Below are 25,514 nucleotides of genomic sequence, written 5' to 3'. Positions count from 1 at the left end.
CTTTTTCCTGAATCCAAAGTGAGCCCACACGGATGAATGAGTTCGCTTTTTGGGGGGATATAATTCTTCATTACGGTCAGTATCAGAATCAGCATCAGACATCGCAAGTGTTGTAAGAGACTGCAAACGGGGATGCCGTGTGGATGTATAACAGCTAGCTAGCCCGCGTTGCCTGATGGGAAATATTACTATCGTACTATCGTACCGGAGGCTTAACATTAACAGATTTTAAAGAAAATTATTGTACACAGCCAACAAAAAGAGAAATCACAGGTGTAAATATGTGATTTCACAAAAACAGCGTATTTATTGTAAGCAACAACCTTGTTTGACACGCCTACTCACATACTTCAGCCAATGAGAGCAATACCAATAGCCACAAAGGGTAGAAAAACATTTGCGCACCACATACGCTGTGTGGAAGCAGGCAACCTCCTAGACCCTACTCAAATGAATGAGACTCACACTGAAAAGCCTGGTCTACGGACAATGTCAAATAGCCTACAATTAAATAGCAATCGCTCAAACATGTAATCGTTATAATTGAGAGCTGTAACGTTACAATTCATCAGCATGGAAACAACAGTTGTATAAGTCATCGGTGTAGAGTTATAACGTTATGCTGTGTCAATGTATTTCATATGCTGTATCAATATTTGTTTGTTCTTGTGAAAGCATGTCTCTTTTTCAAAACATCCAAAAAGTCTCTCAGTGCATAACTGGCCCTACCTAGTCTGTGAGATCAACTTCAACCTCTCAGTTCTTCCGACGACTTCCTCTCTGACTCTCCTGACTTCACCTGACTCCTCGGCTCGCATTTCGCTAGTTTTTTTAACTCGTTTTTTACATGAATGAAAAAAAATGACATCGCTGGTAATTTGTAGGTAGCAAGCTAGCTTGCATTTTACATCAGAACGAACGAGCGGGGAAACGGCAGCCGTGCAGCTGCTCGCTCCCGTGGGGGCACGCATGTCATACATCAAGCATAACGATTGGCTGGAAAGACGAAACCTGTGTTTGTGACTTTGCCTCTAAATAGGATCAGATTAGTGAAAAGGCAAACCGGATCCTGAATCAGCAGCCAATGGATTTAGTAATTTCCTTCCCCCTTTTTTTTTTGAAATGGCAAAATTATCGTACATTTGGGCTCTGGTAAAAAACTTACCCGCATTAAAATAGCTTTTGTCACGTGACTTACTATCACGGTATTATGTTATGATATGGCACTATCATATTTGAATTTTACGGTATACCATCATACCAGTCACATCCCTAGTGCACACGTCCACTGCTGTAGGGTAGAGTGCACACTTACTCACACTGGTGTAGGGTAGAGTGCACACTTACTCACACTGGTGTAGGGTAGTGCACACTTACTCACACTGCTGTAGGGTAGTGCACTCTTACTCACACTGCTGTAGAGTGCACACTTACTCACACTGCTGTAGGGTAGTGCACACTTACTCACACTGCTGTAGGGTAGAGTGCACACTTACCCACACTGCTGTAGGGTAGTGCACACTTACTCACACTGCTGTAGGGTAGTGCACACTTACCCACACTGCTGTAGGGTAGTGCACACTTACTCACTGCTGTAGGGTAGTGCACTTTTACTCACACTGCTGTAGGGTAGTGCACTCTGACTCACAGTGCTGTAGGGTAGTGCACACTTACCCACAGTGCTGTAGGGTAGTGCACACTTACCCACACTGCTGTAGGGTAGTGCACTCTGACTCACAGTGCTGTAGGGTAGTGCACACTTACCCACAGTGCTGTAGGGTAGTGCACACTTACTCACACTGCTGTAGGGTAGCGCACACTTACCCACAGTGCTGTAGGGTAGTGTACTCTTACTCACACTGCTGTAGCGTAGTGCACTCTTACTCACACTGCTGTAGGGTAGTGCACACTTACCCACGCTGTAGTGTGCACTATGAGCGCTGATGGTAGTGAATTACCACCAGTGCTGTAGGCTAGGAATCCACCACTCGAAGGCAGCGTGATGGGTAGTGTGACACTGGTAGAAATGAGGGGATGAGCGCTGATACTGGGGGGGAGAGGGGGGGGGGGGAGGGGTGCAAACGGGACAGGCGAGGCTTCCAAACATACTTTTATTCTGGGAAATCAGACCCCAACACAAACACAACGGAAAGGCCTCAGCCGCACAACCCGAAGGGATGCCTAAAACTCAACACAGGCCAATCCTTCCAAATTAGATTACCCGAAGGGGGCGGGGCTAGGCGCCCGCTCTGTGGCTTGAGTGAGCCTCGTGTCGTAGATCGAACGTTTTGCCCGTGCTGATCATCGCCGACAGCCCTGTGGAATTGGCGATCGCATCGCTGAGGGACGGAAGGGTTCGGTCTGTTAAGGGACTGCACTCTAGGGACCCTCTCCGCGGACTGCTTGCCAAAGCCAGAAGGGGAAACGCCTTCCTCAGACTGATTTCTGTGCGAGCTCGGCTGAGAGTTGCGGTGTGAAAACAAGCAGGCTGGCGACACCGTGTGGTCCGGAGGGGAACTGCGGGCGTTTTCACTCTTGCCAAATCATCAGCGGGGATCACTGCATGAACGTGGCTGAAAATAGCTCATTTGACATTCCAAATTAAGGTGGGATTTGGATGTGTAAAATTAAAAAAATTAAGGATGCAAATCATAATTAGCTGCGGACTACAGGCACAGCTAAGGCACAGTGAACTCTGTGGGCAGCAGTATATGTGCCTGCACACACACACGCACACACACACACACACGCACACAGGGCTCAGCAGCACACCTTATTGCTGGAGGAGAAGACGTACAGGGCCAGGGGCTTCTCTCGCTCGTTGATAAAGCGAATGGCCTCGTCCTCCCCGCTGACCGTTACTATGGGCAACAGGGGGCCAAAGATCTCCTCCTGCATCACCCTGGCGTCGGGGGACACGTCCGTCAGGACTGTGGGGGCTGATGGGAAATGGGTGATGGGAGTTTTACAGCCCTGAAGGGAGACTGCTTTTCTGTCCTTTTTTTATTTTTTTTTAAACAAGTTCCACCAGTCCCACTCTCCTTTTGTCACATGGTAGTGAGGCGTGTTAAATAGCGTTCTGGAGACCGCGAGGCTCCCCGTGAGGGCGTGGCCACGTACCGATGTAGAGGCGCGTCTCGTCGCCCGTCCCTCCGAGGGCGACGCGGCAGCCCTCCATCAGGCCCATCAGCCTCTTGAAGTGGCGCGGGTTGATGATGCGGGTGTAGTCCGGGCAGGCATCGGGGTCGTCCGTGTAGAACTCCTGATCAAATCAAACGCAGCCTGAGCCCCTCCGGGTCCTAGTGCAGCAGCCGCCTAACTCCGCCTTCTGCATTAACTCCGCCTCCTGCATTAACTCCGCCTCCTGCATTAACTCCGCCTCCTGCATTAACTCCGCCTTCTGCATTAACTCCGCCTCCTGCATTAACTCCACCTTCTGCATTAACTCCGCCTCCTGCATTAACTCCACCTCCTGCGGCCACCGCTAACGGGAGCAGATCGATCGCCGTGGCGACCGAGCTCTGACCTGCGCGCTCTTCCGGATCTCCTGCACCACCCGGTCCTGGATGCTTGGCTCGCACAGGATGTAGTCGGGGGCGATGCAGGTCTGGCCGCAGTTTGTGAACTTGCCCCAGGTGATCCTCCTGCACAGGTGGAGAGTCAGAGCAGAAGACAGGCTGAACATTCCTCCACTTACAAATGCAGGCCACAGTGATGTCACAGTCCTTACATTCAGGCCACTCTGATGTCACAGTGCTTACCCGCAGGCCGTGCTGATGTCACAGTGCTTACCTGCAGGCTGTGCTGATGTCACAGTGCTTACATGCAGGCCGTGCTGATGTCACAGTGCTTACCCGCAGGCTGTGCTGATGTCACAGTGCTTACCTGCAGGCCGTGCTGATGTCACAGTCCTTGTGTATGTAGCAGGGGCTCTTGCCCCCCAGCTCCAGGGTGACGGGGGTCAGGTGACGGGCGGCGGCCTCCATCACCAGCTTCCCCACACTGCTGCTCCCCGTGTAGAAGATGTGGTCAAAGCGCTGCCTCAGCAGCTCCTGGGTCTCCGGCACCCCCCCCAGCACCACGGGGTACATCTCCTGGAAACACACACACACACAGTGAACACACAGTATCATTACACACAAGTACATCAGACAGGCATGCAGTGACAGCACATACACAGGGAGACATATCCAATGACATTGCAGGCACACAGCGGCATCACTACATATATCACACTATATATATATATATATACACTTGCACAGCGACATATGCATACCTGGTCCAGGTATAGGGGGAGCAGCTCTTGCATGACCTTGGCAGAGTGGACGCTGACCTCTGAGGGCTTTACCACGGCTGCGTTACCTGGAGAGGGAGAGCCAGAAGGGAGTCACAGACTGCGGGCGTGTGGGTCAGACAGGGGGCGTGTCCGTCAAACGCACCCGCAGCGATGGCCCCGATCAGGGGCTGAATGGTGATCACCCAGGGGTAGTTCCAGGCTCCGATGATGAGCACCAGCCCCAGGGGCTGGGGCTGGATGAACACCTGGTCAGTGATGGTGAGCAGGGTCTTCTCCACCGGCCGAGGCGCCGCCCACTCCGCCAGCCGGTCCAGGGCCAGGGAGATCTCCCCCTCCATGCACATCACCTCGTACAGCAGCGAGGCCTGTTCACTCTGCGCAGGCACGCACAGACACGGGAGCACAGACATACACAGACACACACACAGGCGCAGGCACAGACGCACGCACAGACACGTAGACACAGACACAGGCACACACACACACAGGCGCGCACACACACACATGCACGGCCACAGGTGCACACCCAGGCATACACATGCACAGACACAGGTGCACACAGACACGCACAGACACACAGACACAGGCGCACAGACACACGCACAGACACAGGCGCACATGCAGACACAGGTGCACACACACGCACAGACACATGCACGGACACAGGTGCACACAGACAAGCACAGACCCAGGCATACACATGCACAGACACAGGTGCACACAGACACGCACAGACACAGGCGCACAGACACACACACACACGCACAGACACAGGCGCACATGCAGACACAGGTGCACACACACGCACAGACACACAGACACAGACCACCTTAATCAGTCTGTGACAGCGCTTTACCTGTTTTACACTCATAGTTCCAACAAGGAAAATGCCTGGAACAAACAAGAGATAGCAGCTCCTCTGGGTTCTACTGGCAGCTGGTCAGTAAGTTCAGAGATCAGTAAGCAGGGGGGTTTTAGTGCTCAGTATGGTCAGTAAGCTCAGAGATCAGTAAGCAGGGGGATCTTAAGTGCTCAGTATGGTCAGTAAGTTCAGAGATCAGTAAGCAGGGGGGTTTTAGTGCTCAGTATGATCAGTAAGTTCAGAGATCAGTAAGCAGGGGGATTTTAGTGCTCAGTATGATCAGTAAGCTCAGAGATCAGTAAGCAGGGGATTTTAGTGCTCAGTATGGTCAGTAAGTTCAAAGATCAGTGAGGGGGGTTTTAGTGCTCAGTATGGTCAGTAAGTTTAGAGATCAGTAAGCAGGGGGGTTTTAGTGCTCAGTATGGTCAGTAAGTTCAGAGATCAGTAAGCAGGGGGGTTTTAGTGCTCAGTATGGTCAGTAAGTTCAGAGATCAGTAAGCAGGGGGGTTTTAGTGCTCAGTATGGTCAGTAAGTTCAGAGATCAGTAAGCAGGGGGATCTTAAGTGCTCAGTATGGTCAGTAAGTTCAGAGATCAGTAAGCAGGGGGGTTTTAGTGCTCAGTATGGTCAGTAAGTTCAGAGATCAGTAAGCAGGGGGGTTTTAGTGCTCAGTATGGTCAGTAAGTTCAGAGATCAGTAAGCAGGGGGGTTTTAGTGCTCAGTATGGTCAGTAAGTTTAGAGATCAGTAAGCAGGGGGGTTTTAGTGCTCAGTATGGTCAGTAAGTTTAGAGATCAGTAAGCAGGGGGGTTTTAGTGCTCAGTATGGTCAGTAAGTTCAGAGATCAGTAAGCAGGGGGGTTTTAGTGCTCAGTATGGTCAGTAAGTTCAGAGATCAGTAAGCAGGGGGATCTTAAGTGCTCAGTAACCTTGTCGAGGTCTTTTTTCAGGGCAGTGGTGATGTCCGTCTGTCTGTCTCGGACGAAACGCAGAAGGCTCTTGAGCTGCTGGACCCGGAACTCCAGAGGTCTGGACCTGCCACTCTGGAAGGCCTTCCTCGCACGATGCACCACCTCGTCCATCGACATCCTGCTTCTGAGACACACACACATGCGCGCACACACACACACGCACGCACACACACACGCACACACACAGTCTGTCTGACATGGTGCTTCCAATAGAACATGACCAATAAAACTAACACAGAAAAGGGATGATGGGTAATGCCATTCTTTCTGGGATTAGTAAAACAGGATTACCAATAGTTTGGTTGTAAACAAGTATTGAGCTCTCATGTCAGACCCTTGGTTGACAAACAGCAGCGTAGATCTAAGGAAGTGAATGACTACATTTGGAAAGGTCTGCACTCAACATTTTAGCAGAAATGCAACGGTTATGGTTTTAGGTCGGCTAAAAACTTTGGAGCGTTTTGCCGAACGGCCTTTGCGGAAAGCGCACCAGGCGTGCTGAAGAGGCGGGTGGAGAGACCCATGGCAGCCCCCGGTGTTCGCCGGGCGGACAGGGACGGTGTCGCCGCCCGCGATCGGGTGCGCTGTGGGGAGGGGGCCTGAGCCTCAGGCAGGGCCCTGGGGGGCGAAGAGAACGAGTTCACCAATCCCAGGGCGCACCGCTCCAACTGAACACCACACTGAGGCGCCAAGTCAAACGGTGGCGACCGTGCGGCTACATCGCAGCGGTGACAGAAGAGCCACCAGGATGAAGGAAATAAGGGGGGGGGGGGTGACAGAGGAAGCCTGCAACCCCTGGTCAAGCCTCGGGGTGTTGGTCTCCAAGCCTAAAGCCAGCATTGGGTTCTGCAACGACTTGTGCCACTGGTTGAATGTGGTGTCGAAGCTCGACGCGTATACCCCATGACCCCATGACCCCATGACCCCACGACTTACTGAGTGACTGGTTGAGTCCCGTTACATCACCACTCTTGACTTAACAGAAGGTTATTGGCAGGTGCCCCTCTTCTCCGCAGACAGAGAGAAAATGGCCGTCTCCAGCCTGGTGGGATAATTTCAGTACTGTGTGGCCTTCTATGAAGTATTGTTGGTTTTAGCACTGTCCTACTGACGGTTGCAAAGCTATTGAATTTTTTCCCCCAAATAAAAAATTTACTAAAACTAAACGGAAGTTAAATTTCCAAATCTGAAAGTTGTGGTATGCCCACTTCTATTAAGTATTGTTGGTTTTAACACTGTCCTACCAACAGTTGTGAAGCTATTGATTTTTTTTCCCTAAAAAAACAAAAAACAAAAGTAGTATTCACCTAAATGAATCAATCTTGAAATTTTCAAATCTGAAAGTTGTAGTACAGCCAGTAGGTGGCTTTCTATTAAGCAGAGTTGGAACAGTGCGGTCCTTCAGACGGTTGCAAAGCTATTGAATGCCAAATAAAAACTGACCAACATAAAACAAGAAAAACAGAAAGATTAAAGGAAAAATAAAAATTCACCTAAATTAATCGAGGCCTCTTTGAAGCATGGCGACACAATGCCCAGACACGAAGCTGTTGTTTTGAGCAAGGTACTTCATCTGTATTGCTTCAGTATAGACTCACCAGCCACTTCATTAGGTCCACCTGTTCAACTGCAAACTGCACCCATTAACGCAAATATCTAATCGGCCAATCACGTGGCAGCAACTAAATGCATTTAGGCATGTAGACATGGTCAAGACAATCTGCTGAAGTTCAAACCAAGCATCAGAATGGGGAAGAAAGGTGATTTAAGTGACTTTGAACGTGGCATGGTTGTTTGTGCCAGACCGGCTGGTTTGAGTATTTCAGAAACTGCTGATCTACTGGGATTTTCCTGCACAACCATCTCTAGGGTTTACAGAGAATGGTCCGAAAAAGAGAAAATATCCAGTGAGTGGCAGTTCTCTGGGCGAAAATGCCTTGTTGATGGCAGAGGTCAGAGGAGAATGGCCTGACTGGTTCGAGCTGATAGAAAGGCAACAGTAACTCAAATAACCACTTGTTACAACCGAGGTATGCAGAAGAGCATCTCTGAACGCACAACATGTCGAACCTTGAAGCCTGATGAAGTGGCCGGTGAGTGTATATCCAGCTGTATAAATGGATGCAATGTATAAAGCTGTAGGTTTTTTTTTCCAAATACAAATTTACCTAAATTAAACAGAAGTTAAGAAAATGACTAAATATGAAAGTAGCAGTGTGTGCCAAATAGTCCTCTATTAAGTGGTAGTTGTCAAGTCACTGAATTATTATTTTATTTGTAATAAAGTACTAAAATAAACCGATTCCAAACATAAAAGTTGTAACGTTGTCAATGGGATGCAATGTAACATCTGGCGCTGATTTTAGTGCTTTCCATTGTGAATTTTGGGAATTTATTACATTTTAGAATTTTAAAAAAACTACACAAAATTCAAGACATCTTATTAAAAAAAGTCATCAACCAGATTCAAAACGTACTAACCTAAAAGCTGTATTATCGTCTTCATAAATTCCTTGGACTGTGGAGTAAACTTAAGAGCTATTATACACGTTGATCGATGGCTGGCCAGCTGTGTATAGGTGTAACGCGCTTACATGGAAACTATGGTTCGAATCCACCCATGGGCAAATAAATAATTGTTTATAATTGATTTGTTTTTCACAGAAGTGTCTCAGATATCGCTTCTTCTTTTTTAGGTTTGATATTAACATGATATTTGTTCTCCATCTCCATTTTATTATGAAGAGGATCAGGAAATCTTTTCTGCCAAATCAAAACAGGGAAAGTTATCAAAGTATTTACATCAGATCAATTATTGCAACATTACATATTACAATTCTTAATAAACACATAAACACAACAACAGGCAAGTGTGAAGCTATATTTGTATTTTTGTTCATAACAGTATTAGCAGGGTTGATATGCACAAGCATGAAATGGGATTGGGGCTGGGACTGGAGCAGGTGGATTTACCAAGGCTGCAAGGTGACAACTGGCACACATGCAGTCGGACTCCCTGCAGTCACATGCTGCCACGGCTGCTGGGTCTCCTGAAGCTCCTCGGAGCTTGGGTGTTAAGTGGAGTACTGGCATTGGTCTGCTTTTGCCAAGTACTTCATGGGCCACTTCTGAAGCACAAATTATATTTTTATATACAGTGAGCACCATAATGTTAGGGACAAAGCCATATTTTCTTTACTTGCTTCTGTACTTCATAATTTTAGATTTGTAATCAAACAGATCATATGTGGTTAAAGTGCAGCTATCAGCGCTCAGCTTTTATGAAAGGCTGCTGTAATATATTTTGATTTCACCCTGTAGAAATAACAGCACTCTCTATACATAGCCTACATACAACCCCAATTCCAAAAAAGCTGGGACAGTATGGAAAATGCTAATAAAAACAAAAAGGAGTGATAATGTAAATAGTGTAAATTTTATTTACCCTGTACCATATTTAAAACACTACAACAGCACATTATTTGATGTTTTACCTTGAGAATTTAATTGTTTTTTGATCTGTTGACTGCAACACGCTCCAAAAAAGTTTGGACAGTCGAGTGTTTACCACTGTGTAACATTACCATTTATTTTAATAACGCTTATTAAATATGGGCAATATTTTTCAAGTCAAAGCAAATTTAAAAATGACTGCTTTCTGTTTTTATTTGCATTTTATTTACCGTCCTGACTTTTTTAGAATTGGGAATGTACATACATGTTTTCAGGGTGTCATATGTTCAGGACAAACGGTTTCACATGTGTTTCTGATTAGTCAGGTGTGTTCAATTGCTTCTTCAGTACAAGTATAAGGTATGCCAATGGACGGAAGCCATTATGAGGCTGGGATATATGAAAAAACAGTCAGAGACATAGGCCAATCCTTAAGCTTACCAAAGTCAACCGCTTGGAACGTCATTAAGAACGAGAGCACTGGTGAGCTCAGTAATCATAAAGGGCCTGGTAGGCCAAGGTGGACCTCTACAGTTGATGACTTAAGAATTCTTGCCATAATGAAATAACCTTAACTCTAAAACAGAGACCTGGACAGTAAACTTTTGGGAGGATTTATATTTTCATGGGAACTGTACATCATAATGCTGTATAAATGGTAGGTTCTTTATGCCCTTGACCTTATGTTTTGCCATTTTGATACACAACCTTGTGTAGCTCTATCACCCAGTATTTTCAAATTCTCAACATGAAAATTATTATTGTTATTATTTTCCACTGATCTCCCTTTTTTGTGTGCTGTCAATCCAGGGGATAGGGTGGGAGGGGGTGTTAATATGAATTGCATTACACAAATTCTGTATTGTCTGAAGGTGGAGGCAGCAATATTTGTACTGTGTCCTGTACTATATTGAATAGTTAAACTGACTAATAATAATAATAGTAAGTATAGAAACATAGCGAAGATAGCGAAACGTTTGTTAAAATGGCTGAATGACAGTACTGACAATGAACAATTAGAGATGGCACTACTTATTGCCTTGACAGCAATAGTGTAATAAGAGTGTAGCAATATCAATAATGATGATGATACCAGCAATAATATAGTGAGGGGGAATTAAACATATTGTAAACTAAACCCTAATATGATTGCAGGGCCATGTTAATAATAGCTGATGTATTGAGACACAAACGTGCACATGTACACATGTCCCATTTACCTGCAATATTCTCACTTAGAAGTGTTATTATGTACGGACAAGCCAACAAACGGGGCGTGAAAACCAATAATGAAGTCAACTAGGAAAAATGAAACTACTGATCTTTTAGCTGAATTAATGACAGAATACCTCGATGACATCAATATAAAATAGGAACCTGTTTGTAATAAAATTATTAAGACTTACCGAAGCGTAGGACGGAACAGCGCCACGGCAGCGTGTGGCCAAAACTATATTACAACCGCAACGTTAAGAACTACCGTTGAGAATGAACTGGGAAAGTTAAGGGCAGAGACGAAAATGTCGTTCCTTCATTCGGGACGGAACAGCGTATTACATCCGTAGCGTTAAGAACTACCGTTGAGAATGAACGGGAAAAGTTAAGGGAAGTTAAGCTTAACTATTCACGGGTACCGGCGAAAGTGGCTACTCCTCAATTTCTTGTTGTAGCCTACTTTTTAGATGGTCCCTAAACACTCAGTGCGCTGACGGATTTGCACAGAGATCATTGTCATTTCTCGTTTTCAAAACGTAATTATCTCGAAAAAGAGGTTGCAGTCGACTGTCTACGTTGCCAGGGTTCAGAATTTAGTGTTAGTATCTTATCTGGACGTTTCGTTCGTGATCTATTCGTAATCCGAATATCGCAATATAAAACTAGCTGCACCGCAGTCTATGTGCAGGCCACAAACTAATGGAATGTAGCCTACCTTGTTGTTCATATGGGAGTTACCATCTCACGTGCGGGCAAATATGCAAAACACAAACGAGCAACTCTGAAGTGCAAGACGCAAACAAACAGAAACGAGCGCCTCTGCAAGTAACGTTAAAGCATATAAACAGTTACCGCTTTACACGCATAGGTATACCTTCGATTTGAGATGTACCAAGCTAGCAATATACCACGTTACGTTAGCGTTTTTTTAGTTATTTACCTGATATTAGCTCCAAAGTCCCTGGCCCGTGTTTTTGCACATGAATGTCAGCAATCCAAAAACACGCCTCGGTGGTGTGAGTGGAGTTAATAGAATCCTGTGAGCTCGTGGCTTCCGGTAACAACGAGTGCGGGAAATTTCACAACAAAAGTTACGCTTATTATTGTGGTATTGAATTTAAAACAATGGCGCCTGCACATATATCATGTAATTCTAACGTTATTTAGTTATTGAGCAAATCTGCACGTTCGTGAAAAAGGATGAAGTTTTAAAAATCAATTTTTCCCCAATCTTTTAAAATTCTTTCAACAGCTTGGTGTTCCTTAATATAAAAGGGAAGTTTTAAACGGGAGTTTCACGGTGCCCTGCGACATTGTAATAACGTGACCGTTATCTTGAACTGCTTGTTTAAGGAGCACTGCACCCCGCAGCAAACCCAGGGTCGTCTTACACAATTATAATCACATCATGAACCATGACAAAGAAAAAAAACAACAAAAGAAACAAACAAAAAAAGTGCAGTGCTTGGGCAGGATCCGTGTACTTTTTGGCCAATCGTTTTCCGTTTCAGGAACAGAAATAAGAAACAAGAACTTAATGGTTACTTGCTAATAATGAATGAACAGTTTTTTTTTAATGAATGAAATGACACCGTTACATTGTCATTACTTTGTAACGTAACTTGTAATCAATGATCCTGAATAGGCCAGTTGACCTTAAAATGCGAGTATGCTTGTCCAAAATAGAGACGGTTTGATAATGAACAAACAGTCACTGGCACCGTTTGGGCCACTATCTCGTGCCTATAGATTTCCACCAGACCTGGGCCAAATGCATATTTAAAATATTTTAATTACTTTTAAATCCTAATTTAGGAATTGGCTTCGCCGCCAATTTCAATTGGCTGTTCTGAACAAACGATTTTGAAAATGAAAAATGCATCAGATACTTTTTTGAGGGTTGGTCCGAAGATGATCTGTGCCAAGTTTGGTGAAGATTGGGCAAATTTTGTGGCCTGTGAAAATTTTTTAAACCTGTCCATAAAATCCAATATGGCAGTCACATCAATTAGGTTGACATGAAAAGTTGCCATGTCTCGGACTTGGGACCTCTCACAGTATCACCAGGCAAGAGAATGATTATTTTTAAGCAAACACATAACCTGTTAATAGCCAAAACACATTTTGCTTATTGCAGCGCCCCCCAGTGGTCAAATGACGGGAAAAAATTTGTGCTTCCTCAAAATGGGGTCCCGAGTCCATGGACAAAGTTTGGTTTTGATACATCAAAGTGTTGATGAGTTATGACCTCACTTCCCATTTGGCGGCTTCGGATTCGATGAACATGAGGACAATCAAACAATCAGGAGGTGTCACGACGAAGAACAGGTGTTCCAATTATTTATTTAACCAAAGGCTGCATTCCAAGTTCAGAGAGTACAGAGATGCCTAGTGAACAATCAGTAATCATTAATTTTCTACAACAACACTTAAAAATTTAACGAAATGGGCGCAAGGAATCAGAGCTGACAAGTTCAGGACGGGTTCATGTGACAAGCTGGATGAGGAGCTGCTCATTCATTCTGAGGAGGACAGGCTTTTTCCGCAAAAGCCTGATGCATTCTATGACTCTAGGGGTATGAAGTGTGCTTAGTACCAATGGTTTGCTCGGGAGGTGACAGGTGACAGGGGGTCGGGGCGTGGGGTGCTGCAGAGGCGGTGACGCTCATGGGGAAGGAGAGTTAGGCCCCCGCTCGGCGTACGAAAGGCTTCAGTCAGGGCGCAGTGCTCAAGAAATCGGAAATTCAGATGTTTTTTTTTTAAAAAGCTGGACATAATGAGAAAGGCCCACCTATGCTGTTAAGCGGCGGGGGATATTTGATTGGTTAGAGACATCTTGTCGGTGAGGTCACACTAGCACTGTTGTGACCATGGTGAAGTCATGGCAGAAGTTTGGGGGCGAGTGTGAGGGGGAAGCCTGCATTAAACCAGCAAAAGGCTTTTTCTTGTTCGGTAAGAAGCATACGGACTTGTCATTTCATTGGCCGAGCCGAGCCGAGCCAGGTCCAGAGGCAAAGGTCCGAGGAGTCTCTCAGTGGAAGGAGTCTCTCAGTGGGAGGAGTCAGTCGGTGGGAGGAGTCTCAGAGGGAGGAGTCTGTCTGTGGGAGGAGTCTCTCAGTGGTACAGGAAACTAATTGAGTCTCCTTCCACCCCCCCTCCCCCCCACACCCCATCAGATTAACCCACCAACCTTCAATTTCTGTTCACTACCAAATGGAAATCTGCTTCCAACCGTCGCTGTTCATAAAGTGCTTCTGCAAAAAAAGATAATTATGCATCTACAGGCTCTTTACACTGCTGTGTGTGTATGTGTGCATGTGTGCATGTGTAAATTCCTGTGTGTGTGTGTGTCAGTCAGTTTCTATTATGAGTTTGTTTGTGTGGATGTAGGTAAATGTGAATGTAAATGTGTTCACTCAAAATATCTGCCACTGCCTTTCTCATTACTGAATGTTCAGACAGTATTATATCATCTGGAAAAGCGTTTTCCCTAACCAATAAATAACTGCAACAGTAAGAATAATAATAATATTAATAATAATAAGAATAATAATAATGTTTGCTGTACTGTGCTTCGCTTTTAAGAACTGAACAGTCTCAGGGCGAGTTCTGTAGGAGAGTTCAGTTTCCTAACAGTCCCACAAATGGTTTGTGATTTGATTTGGACTTTTTGATTAGTCATTTTGTCTGGCTTTCTTTCTTCTTCATCACCATCATCATTACATTACATTACATTACAGGCATTTAGCAGACGCTCTTATCCAGAGCGACGTACAACAAGTGCATCAGTTCATGATGTAGAGGTGCAAAAGAAACACTAGAGTGAAGTAAGGATCGTAGTGCCAGAAGTGACCACATCGATCAGGACTCCAACCCTGTAGAGTAAGCTTGTTCAGCAAGCAAGAATCCTACCAAGTACAAACTAGCACTGGAATCACACCTAATCATACAAAAACAATCCTGCCAGATACACTAACATAATCAAATTATCCTAGCTAGGTACAGTGAGCTGAACTATAGGCTAGGGAGGGGTGGGGAGAGGTGCAGCTTGAAGAGATGAGTCTTCAGTCTGCGTTTGAAAGTGGTGAGATTCTCTGCTGTTCTGACCGTCACGGGGAGGTCATTCCACCAGCGAGGGGCCAGGACAGACAGCAGACGGGAGCGGGAAGTGCAGACGCGAAGAGGGGGAGGTGCCAAGCGTCCAGAGGTGGCAGAATGGAGAGGTCTGGCTAGTGTGTAGGGTCTGATGATCCTCTGAATGTACCCTGGTGCTGACCCCTTAGCTGCCTGGTATGCAAGCACCAAGGACTTAAATTTGATGCGAGCCATAACAGGCAGCCAGTGGAGGTCAGTGAGCAGGTCAGTGAGCATCATCATCATCTTTGGTTGTGGACATGCGAGTCTCTCCTGCTTTGCACTTACAACAGAATAAAAAGGATAAAAGTGCTTTGACTGCTACAAGAGAGAAGGGCTGGGGGGTGGGGGGTGGGGGTGTGCCTCCGGATGTTCAGGTGCTCAGGTAAGGGCGTGGTCCCTGTGACAGCAGACAGGTGGTCCCTTGTGGGCGTGGCCTACTCGTACAGCGTGACAGTGCAGTAACAGAGTGCAGAGATCCGTCACAGTAAAAAAAGCAGAGCAAAACAAAGCAGACAATTATTTTTTATACTTATTGTGGACTCACTTGTTTAACAGGATGAGTGTGACCAGGTGGTACTGGATGGTGGTGTACAGAGACAGCGTCACTCCAGAAGTGAGATGCCAAAGTGCAGATTTAATTTAATACATCCTACGCAAGGTACTGTACATTCCCGGGAAAACAATAAAACGGCTTTCGTAGCAGGTAGAATTAGTAATAAGCAGATAGCTTTAACATGGAGCACAATCGCATTACCCAGGCTCACATCAAGCTGCTCATCCAAAGAATGATGATGATGATGATGATGATGAAGAAGAAGAAGAAGAAAAAAACTACTGAAAGAAACTAGCCCCATTATATATATTTCCCATAATTGGGCTAAACCATTCCCCAGGGTACTCCAATTTCCATAACCACAATGGACAAAAGTAATACATGCAATAACAGTTACAAATTACACCAATTCAGGGCAACTGCGCAGAGAAGATCTGCAATGGAACAGAACTCTGAACAGAATATCTGCTTTGTCCCGGCTTGTCGGAATTTCTGGATTTGTGTTTTCCTAAGGAAAACAATGATCACACTGGCGATTATTTTAAGACTCCAAAGATGGTTGATCCAACAGGTTAAAAAAAGAGGACAAAACAATAAATAAAAACCTGCGATTTTTCTCTTTATGCTGCTTGAATGCTTGTCCGAATGAACAAATTACCCGTCTTCAGCTCAGTACTTCTGTTACTCTGGGGTGACCATACATTTAATTTTTTTATTTAAAGAACAGTGCGAGTGGGAATTATAAACATATTTTTAAAATGATTTGTATTACAATAATAATAATAATAATAATAATAATAATAATAATAATGGTGGCAAAGGGAGTACAGGATTGTCTGTTTTGGAATGTCCAGTTCTTGCTGGTGGTCAGGATGACTTCTTTTATTTTGTGTCCCTCCAAAAGCTGGTTGTCAATGGCAGCAACAGCAGCATTACTGGCCTCTGCTGCCAACAGTCAAGAGAGACGGGAAAACACCAGGTAAAACACAGGATTCAGAATCAGAATCAGAATCAGGTTTATTGCCAAGTAGGTTTTCACATACAAGGAATTTGTTTTGGCCTGGTGATGCATAACAGTGAACATAAAATAAAATGAACAAAATGAAATAAAATAAACATAGTGCAATAAACATAAACATAGTGCAAACAATAAACAGTGCAAGGATAAGCACAGTGCAAGGGGACAAAGTGTTATAATAAGTGCAGGTGCGATGTCTGTTTCGTGTCTGTGGGGGTCAGGATAACAGACAGTGCCAGACAGGGTCCCGGGCCTCGTTGATGAGGCCAGCTGCAGTCGGGAAAGAACTATTCTTGTGTCGTGAGGTTTTGGTCCTGATGGAGCACAGCCTCCTGCTAGAGGGGAGTGTTTGAAAGAGTTTGTGTCCAGGGTGGGAGGGGGCAGCCACAATCTTTCCTGCCCGCCTCAGGGCCCTGCAGGTGTGCAGGTCCTGGAGGAATGGCAGGTTGCAGCCAATCACCCTCTCAGCAGCACAAATGATACGCTGCAGTCTACCCTTGTCCTTGTCCTTGGCAGCAGCATACCAGATGGTGATGGAGGAGGAGAGGATGGACTCAATGATGGCGGTGCAGAACTGCACCATCATTAGCATTGGCAGGTTGAACTTCTTCAGCTGCCACAGGAAGTGCATCCTCTGTTGTGCCTACGTGGTGAGGGAACTGATGTTCAGCTCCCACTTGAGGTCCTGGATGATGATGGTGCCCAGGAAGCGGAAGGACTCCACAATGTCGAATGGGGAGTCACGCAGGGTGATGGGGGCGGGTGGGGCTGGGTTCTTTCTGAAGTCCACAACCATCTCCACTGTCTTTAGAGCAGTGGTGTCAAACTCATGCCATGGAGGGCCGTGTGTATGCAGGTTTTCATTCCAGCCTCAGATCGTGATTATATAATTAGTTAAATTATTTGCTGAATTAGGGATGCAGGTTTGTGCACAATGGTGACCCGACGTCTATGGTGACCCGCATTGTCTAAATAAAAATTTTCTTATATTCTGTGCTTCAATGCAGTTAAACGCATATGGCTGAATGAGTAATTGGACTCAATTAAGGGAGCATTAATTGGTTGGAATGAAAACCTGCATACACACGGCCCTCCATGGCACGAGTTTGACACCACTGCTTTAGAGCATTGAGACAATATGTACCAGAGTGCATAGAATAACTTTTATTGAGAAATGTTTATCAAGGAAGTTAACGTCAGAGCTCTGTGCAGTTGCCCTTCCTCAGTTTAGCTCACGCTCACAGGTGTGTCCACAGTCCCAGGTAACTCCGCCGGTAACTCCTGCTCAACCGCTCGTTTAGTCTTCCGCAAGTCTAGCATATTTCTCGGAGCATATTTCTCGGAGCACATTTTTCGGACCTACTCCTACAGCCAACGGTATTATTTTACTCCCCTCAAACTCCTCGTCATGGTTCTAGCTGCGTGGGTACGGGCCGGTTTGCTGTGAGTCTGCTCTTCTAATTGGAGCTCAACTGAATCTGACGCATATGGTTGGATGAAGCACGCCCATATATATACTGAACACCTTCGGGAAATCGGACATATCCGAAGTGGGACTCGATCCGGATGTAGGCAGTCGCATATTCAAATGTTCTTGTGTGTGGCTTCCGCATAGTCAAAATCCTTGGGTAAGAAAACGAGAATCCTTATATCGACGGGGGCTCCGGTCGGCTAACCGACAAATATATGTTCTGTCAAAATGTATAACGTGACGTTATTCTCGTTTTTTCATTTGACTATTGTTTTTTTATCCGGCACAATACTTTCCTAAAAATCGTCTAGCCGGCAGGACAAATTATCAAAATAAACTTATATTGGGTAAAAATGTTTCCTCATTTTATTTTAAAAGGCACTCTACTTGTAATGCATATTAGTAGTCATACATTGCGCCTATTAGTATTAATATACTCAATGTTAGTCTCACCGCAAGTGCCAAGCGCGGCTTCGCCGGTTCGCTCTTTAATACCTATAAGGAGGCTTTATGGAGCGCAGAAAAACTGTTGACCGGCGATCAATGGTAGCCTGTTTAACGCAAATGTTAAACTTTAGTGTTTTGGGACTTGCAAAGAACATCAAAATGCAGTGAATGATCCACACGCACACACTTGTGTATGCAGCCGCATTAAATATGTCAGACAGAGGGTGAGATTAATGCTGTTTCCACACATAGCTAGATTGTTGTTATGGCTTGGATAGTAGGCTACCGATAGCACTTCCAATCTCTACGAATTGAAAGCTACAGAAGTTTGAGGAAGACAGAGTGAAACAGTAAATACAGCAAAAAAAAAATAATAATAAAGTGTGGAAAAAATTCTGCCAGGCAGCTAGCTAGGTGCTTCCCTGTGCTACACATCCCCTATCAGTGACTGCCGAACGGCTCTGAGCTGGACGTCAGGAATGAACGCCACATTTCCGCAGGCAGACCTGAGAGGTTTTGCATTTCGACTGTGAAAGTAAAAGGGGCATTAAAGGAATCAACTGTTGGTTATGGAAGTTGAAGTATTATAATAAATAATAAAACGGAGGACAGAAATGAACTTAGACTTATTAGCAATTATTTGAGCTATCACAAAGACTACAGAATCCCGCGTGAACAGTAAGCTCTTGTGACTCAGATGTCGCTACAAGCCTGAACGACAAGACGTTATTGTGAATTTGCAGGCTTCCGATCTGTGCTTTGGCTACTTCATCCAGTCTCTATTGTCGCAGACTGGTTTGCTCAAACTTATTGTGTTTGAAGCAAAGGAAAAGTCAGAGGGAGAACGCATTGGGTGAATGGTTAATGGTCAATGGGAGCAACAGCAGCAATACTGGCCTCTGCTGCCAACAGTCAAGAGAGACGGGAAAACACGAGGCAACAAACGGCATTCAGTCAGTGAATAAAAAACAGAAAACAGAAAATATGTACCAGAGTGCATAGAATAACTTTTATTGAGAAATGTTTATCATAGAAGTCAACGTCAGAGCTCAAAGTTTACTTCAGAGTCCTCAGAGCCATGATCTCACGATTTCAATGAGGAAGCGACTCAGAGCACGCAATGCACTGCCCACGGTGAGCTCTCGGGGTTCAGACGTCTCACGAGGGCGGAGAGTCTCTTTGTGAACCGCGTGCTTGTAATAGCTTTCCCTTGTGGTTTCCACAATTTCTTTGCAACATTTCGCCTCTCGAGCACATTGGCTGGCACTCGTAAGCCTGTGCGTAGTACGTGACACGTACAAACGCTCGCTGTAGACTTCTGTAACACTGCTGCTGTATCTCATGGTTACAGCTGCGTGGGGACGGGCCGCTTCACGCGGCCTGGTTTTACCCACATTTCCACGTACGGCAGTGCCGTGTATCCTTTTGTCAGTGATAGTAATGCGGCTCTTCGCAATACATCGAGAGTGAACATGGTTCACTTCCATCGGCACAGCCGCGAAGCATCGTGTTCTGCCCAGTCGGTGAAATAAGGCATTCATATTTTGTGTTGCTGTGATTCTGCTCTTTAAATTGGAGCGCAACTGAAATGGTCTTATATAGCCCAGGTTTCAGTTGTCGGAACCACTCCCCCACATACCTTACCCAATCAGGATAGCCCTCCCACAGGAACTGAAAGCCGAATTCTGTGAAAGAAGAAAGGGGAGTAAAATAATACCGTTGGCTGTAGGAGGAGGTCCGAAAAATGTACTCCCAGAAATATGCTCCGAGAAATATGCTAGACTTGCGGAAGACTAAACGAGCGGTTGAGCAGGAGTTACCGGCGGAGTTACCTGGGACTGTGGACACACCTGTGAGCGTGAGCTAAACTGAGGAAGGGCAACTGCGCAGAGAAGATCTGCAATGGAACAGAACTCTGAACAGAATATCTGCTTTGTCCCGGCTTGTCGGAATTTCTGGATTTGTGTTTTTCTACGGATAATAATGATCGTACTGACGAATATTTTAAGACTCCATAGATGGTTCTTCCAACAGGTTAAAAAAAGTTGACAAAACAATAAATAAAAACCTGCGATTTTTCTCTCTATGCTCCTTGCTTGCTTTTCCGGATGAACAAATTACCAGTCTTCAGCTCAGTTCTTCTGTCACTCTGGGGTGACCATACATTGGGTTTTTTATTTAAAGAACAGGGTGAGAGGGTATTATGAACATATTTTTATTATTATTTTTATTACAACAACAACAACAATAATAATAATAATAATAATAATAAGAATAATATTATAATGGTGAAAGAGGGAGTATAAGACTGTCTGTTTTGGTATATCCAGTTCGTACTGGTGGTCAGGATGACTTCTTTGTTTACCTCCGAAAGCTGGTCTGAGGATATTAACTCTATGTGACACAGATATTTGTGAGCAAACTCCAACTGACAAATTTTTGTCGGCTAACCGACAAATATATGTTCTGTCAAAATGTTTAACGTGACGTTATTCTCGTTTTTTCATTTGACTATTGTTTTTTATGCGGCACAGTACTTTCCTAAAAATCGTCTAGCCGGCAGGACAAATTATCAAAATAAACTTACATTAGGTAAAAATGTTTCCTCATTTTATTTTAAAAGGCACTCTACTTGTAATGCATATTAGTAGTCATACATTGCGCCTATTAGTATTAATATACTCAATGTTAGTCTCACCGCAAGTGCCAAGCGCGGCTTCGCCGGTTCGCTCTCTAATACCTATAAGGGGGCTTTATGGAGCGCAGAAAAACTGTTGACCGGCGATCAATGGTAGCCTGTTTAACGCAAATGTTAAACTTTAGTGTTTTGGGACTTGCAAAGAACATCAAAATGCAGTGAATGATCCACACGCACACACTTGTGTATGCAGCTGCATTAAATATGTCAGACAGAGGGTGAGATTAATGCTGTTTCCACACATAGCTAGATTGTTGTTATGGCTTGGATAGTAGGCTACCGATAGCACTTCCAATCTCTACGAATTGAAAGCTACAGAAGTTTGAGGAAGACAGAGTGAAGCAGTAAATACAGCAACAAAAAAAAAAAGTATGGAAAAAATTCTGCCAGGCAGCTAGCTAGGTGCTTCCCTGTGCTACACATCCCCTATCAGTGACTGCTGGACGGCTCTGAGCTGGACGTCAGGAATGAACGCCACACTTCTGCAGGCAGACCTGAGAGGTTTTGCATTTCGACTGTGAAAGTAAAAGGGGCATTAAAGGAATCAACTGTTGGTTATGGAAGTTGAAGTATTATAATAAATAATAAAACGGAGGACAGAAATGAACATAGACTTATTAGCAATTATTTGAGCTATCACAAAGACTACAGAATCCTGCGTGAACAGTAAGCTCTTGTGACTCGGATGTCGCTACAAGCCTGAACGACAAGACGTTATTGTGAATTTGCTGGCTTCAGATCTGTGCTTTGGGCTACTTCATCCAGTCTCTATTGTCGCAGACTGGTATGCTCAAACTTATTGTGTTTGAAGCAAAGGAAAAGTCAGAGGGAGAACGCATTGGGTGAATGGTTGTCAATGGGAGCAACAGCAGCAATACTGGCCTCTGCTGCCAACAGTCAAGAGAGACGGGAAAACACGAGGCAACAAACGGCGTTCAGTCAGTGAATAAAAAACAGAAAACAGAAAATATGTACCAGAGTGCATAGAATAACTTTTATTGAGAGATGTTTATCATAGAAGTTAACGTCAGAGCTCAAAGTTGACTTCAGAGCCCTCAGAGCCATGATCTCACGATTTCAATGAGGACGCGAGTCAGAGCACGCAATGCAGTGCCCACGGTGAGCTCTCGGGGTTCAGACGTCTCACGAGGGCGGAGAGTCTCTTTGTGAACCGCGTGCTTGTAATAGCGTTCTCTTGTGGTTTCCACAATTTCTTTGCAACATTTCGCCTCTCGAGCACCTTGGCTGGCACTCGTAAGCCTGTGCGTAGTACGTGACACGTACAAACGCTCGCTGTTGACTTCTGTAACACTGCTGCTGTATCTCATGGTTACAGCAGCGTGGGGACGGGCCGCTTCACGCGGCCTGGTTCTACCCACATTTCCACGTACGGCAGTGCCGTGTATCCTTTTGTCAGTGATAGTAATGCGGCTCTTCGCAATACGTCGAGAGTGAACATGGTTCACTTCCATCGGCACAGCCGCGAAACATCGTGTTCTGCCCAGTCAGTGAAATAAGGTATTCATATTTCCGGTTGCTGTGATTCTGCTCTTCAAACGGGAGCGCAACTGAAATGGTCTTATATAGCCCAGGTTTCAGTTTTCGGACCCACGCCCCCACATACTGTATCCAATCAGGATAGCCCTCCCACAAGAAATCCGGCTTTGCGCCGGCCGAATTCTGTGAAAGAAGAGAGGCGAGTAAAAGAATAGACTGTTGGCTGCGTGAGGAGAAGTAGGTCCGAGAAATATGCTCCGAGCAATACGGTCCGAGAAATATGATCCAGAGTTTTCAGATACAGTTTTAAAGACTGAGACCAGAAGCGGAGACTTGTGGAAGACTAAACGAGCGGTTGAGCAGGCGTGCCCAACGGGGCCGGCGGAGTTACCTGTGACAGTGAACGCACCCGTGAGCGTGAGCTAAACTGGGGAAGAGCAACTGCGCAGAGAAGATCTGCAATGGAACAGAACTCTGGCTGCGGACAGAATATCTGCTTTGTCCCGGCTTGTTGGAATTTCTGCATTTGTATTTTCCTACGGAAAACAATGATCACACTGACGATTATTTTAAGACCCCATAGATGGTTGATCCAACAGGTTAAAAAAGGACAAAACAATAAATAAAAACCTGCGATTTTTCTCTATGCTCCTTGCTTGTCCGGATGAACAAATTACCCGTCTTCAGCTCAGTACTTTTGTTACTCTGGGGTGACCATACATTGGATTTTTTTATTTAAAGAACAGGGCGAGTGGGAATTCTGAACATATTTTTAAAATTATTTGTATTACAATAATAATAATAATAATAATAACAATAATAATAATAATAATAATAATAATAATAATAATAATAATAAATAATAATAATGGTGGCAAAGGGACAAAGGGAGTACAGGATTGTCTGTTTTGGAATCTCCAGTTCTTGCTGGTGGTCAGGATGACTTCTTTTATTTTGTGTCCCTCCAAAAGCTGGTTGTCAATGGGAGCAACAGCAGCATTACTGGCCTCTGCTGCCCACAGTCAAGAGAAACGGGAAAACATCAGGTAATACACAGGATTCAGAATCAGAATCAGAATCAGAATCAGGTTTATTGCCAAATAGGTTTTCACATACAAGGAATTTATTTTGGCCTGGTGATGCATAACAGTGAACATAAAATAAAATGAACAAAATGAAATAAAATAAACATAGTGCAATAAACATAAACATTGTGCAAACAGTAAACAGTAAACAACAAACAGTGCAAGGATAAGCACAGTGCAAGGGGACAAAGTGTTATAATAAGTACAGGTGCGATGTCTGTTTCGTGTCTGTGGGGGTCAGGATAACAGACAGTGTCAGTAGGTTGATGAGGCCAGCTGCAGTCGGGAAAAAACTATTCTTGTGTCGAGAGGTTTTGGTCCTGATGGACCGCAGCCTCCTGCCGGAGGGGAGTTTTTCAAAAGAGTTTGTGTCCAGGGAGGGAGGGGGCAGCCACAATCTTTCCTGCCCTCCTCAGGGCCCTGCAGGTGTGCAGGTCCTGGAGGAATGGCAGGTTGCACCCAATCACCCTCTCAGCAGCACAAATGATACGCTGCAGTCTACCCTTGTCCTTGGATGTAGCAGCAGCATACCAGATGGTGATGGAGGAGGAGAGGATGGACTCAATGATGGCGGTGCAGAAGTGCACAATCATTGGCATTGGCAGGTTGAACGTCGTCAGCTGCCGTAGGAAGTGCATCCTCTGCTGTGCCTACGTGGTGAGGGAACTGATGTTCAGCTCCCACTTGAGGTCCTGGATGATGATGGTGCCCAGGAAGCGGAAGGACTCCACAGTGTCGACTGGGACGTCACACAGGGTGATGGGGGCGGGTGCGGCTGGGTTCTCTCTGAAGTCAACAACCATCTCCACTGTCTTTAGAGCGTTGCACTCCAGGTTGTCTTGGTTTTTTATTCAGTCAGTGACTAAAGATCAGAAAACAGACAATATGTAGCGGAGTGCATAGAATAACTTTTATTGAGATATGTTTATCAAGGAAGTCAACGTCAGAGCTCAAAGTTGAGTTCAGAGCCCTCAGAGCCATAATCTCACGATTTCAATGAGGACGCGAGTCAGAGCACGCAATGCAGTGCGCACGGTGAGCTCTCGGGGTTCAGGTGTCTGACGAGGCCGGAGACTCTCTTTGTGAACCGTGCGCTTGTAATAGCGTTCCCTTGTGGTTTCCACCATTTCATTGCAACATTTCGTCGTTCGGGCACCTTGGCTGGCGCTCGTAAGCCTATGTTCAGTATGTGACACGTACAAACGCTCGCTGTAGATTTCCGCAACATTGCTACTCTTTCTCATGGTTCCAGCTGCGTAGGTACGGGCCGCTTGATGCGGGCTGGTTTTACCCACATTGCCACGTACGAAAGTGCCGTGTATCATTTTGTCAGTGATAGTTATGCGGCTCTGCGCAATACGTAGAGAAGTAACATGTTTCACTTCCATCAGCACAGCCGAGAAGTATCGTGTTCTGCCCAGTCGGTGAAGTAAAGCATTCATATCTCCTGTTGCTGTGATCCTGCTCTTCTAATTGGAGCTCAGCTGAATCTGACGCATATGGTTTTATGAAGCGCGCCCATATATATACTGTTCGCTTTCGGGAAATCGGACATATCCGAAGTCGGACTCGATCAGGACGTAGGCAGTCGCATACCCGAATGTTCTTGTGTGTGGCTTCCGCATAGTCAAAATCCTTGGGTAACGAAACGAGAATCCTTATACCGACGGGGGCTCCGGCCGGCTAACCGACAAATATATGTTCTGTCAAAATGTTTAACGTGACGTTATTCTCGTTTTTTCATTTGACTATTGTTTTTTTATGCGGCACAATACTTTCCTAAAAATCGTCTAGCCGGCAGGACAAATTA

The 25,514-nt window shown here is 45.2% G+C and overlaps 1 protein-coding gene across 1 annotated transcript; it reads right to left on the bottom strand.

Moving 5' to 3' along the window:
* Positions 1 to 2,744: 2,744 nt before the first annotated feature.
* Positions 2,745 to 11,895, bottom strand: LOC135235790 (aldehyde dehydrogenase family 3 member A2-like). The gene is made up of 8 exons (XM_064301633.1): positions 11,739 to 11,895; positions 6,089 to 6,254; positions 4,443 to 4,674; positions 4,280 to 4,365; positions 3,886 to 4,094; positions 3,527 to 3,644; positions 3,121 to 3,262; positions 2,745 to 2,939 (listed from the first exon to the last, which is right to left on the bottom strand). Exons 2-8 carry the CDS (start codon positions 6,245 to 6,247, stop codon positions 2,761 to 2,763), a joined length of 1,125 nt encoding a protein of 374 aa, XP_064157703.1. The 5' UTR covers positions 6,248 to 6,254; positions 11,739 to 11,895; the 3' UTR covers positions 2,745 to 2,760.
* Positions 11,896 to 25,514: the final 13,619 nt, after the last annotated feature.

Source organism: Anguilla rostrata, chromosome 12 (assembly GCF_018555375.3).
Source record: "Anguilla rostrata isolate EN2019 chromosome 12, ASM1855537v3, whole genome shotgun sequence".
NCBI classification, from domain to species: domain Eukaryota; kingdom Metazoa; phylum Chordata; class Actinopteri; order Anguilliformes; family Anguillidae; genus Anguilla; species Anguilla rostrata.
Note: the sequence above shows the minus strand (reverse complement) of the source record. Positions and strands in the feature narration are given on the sequence as shown.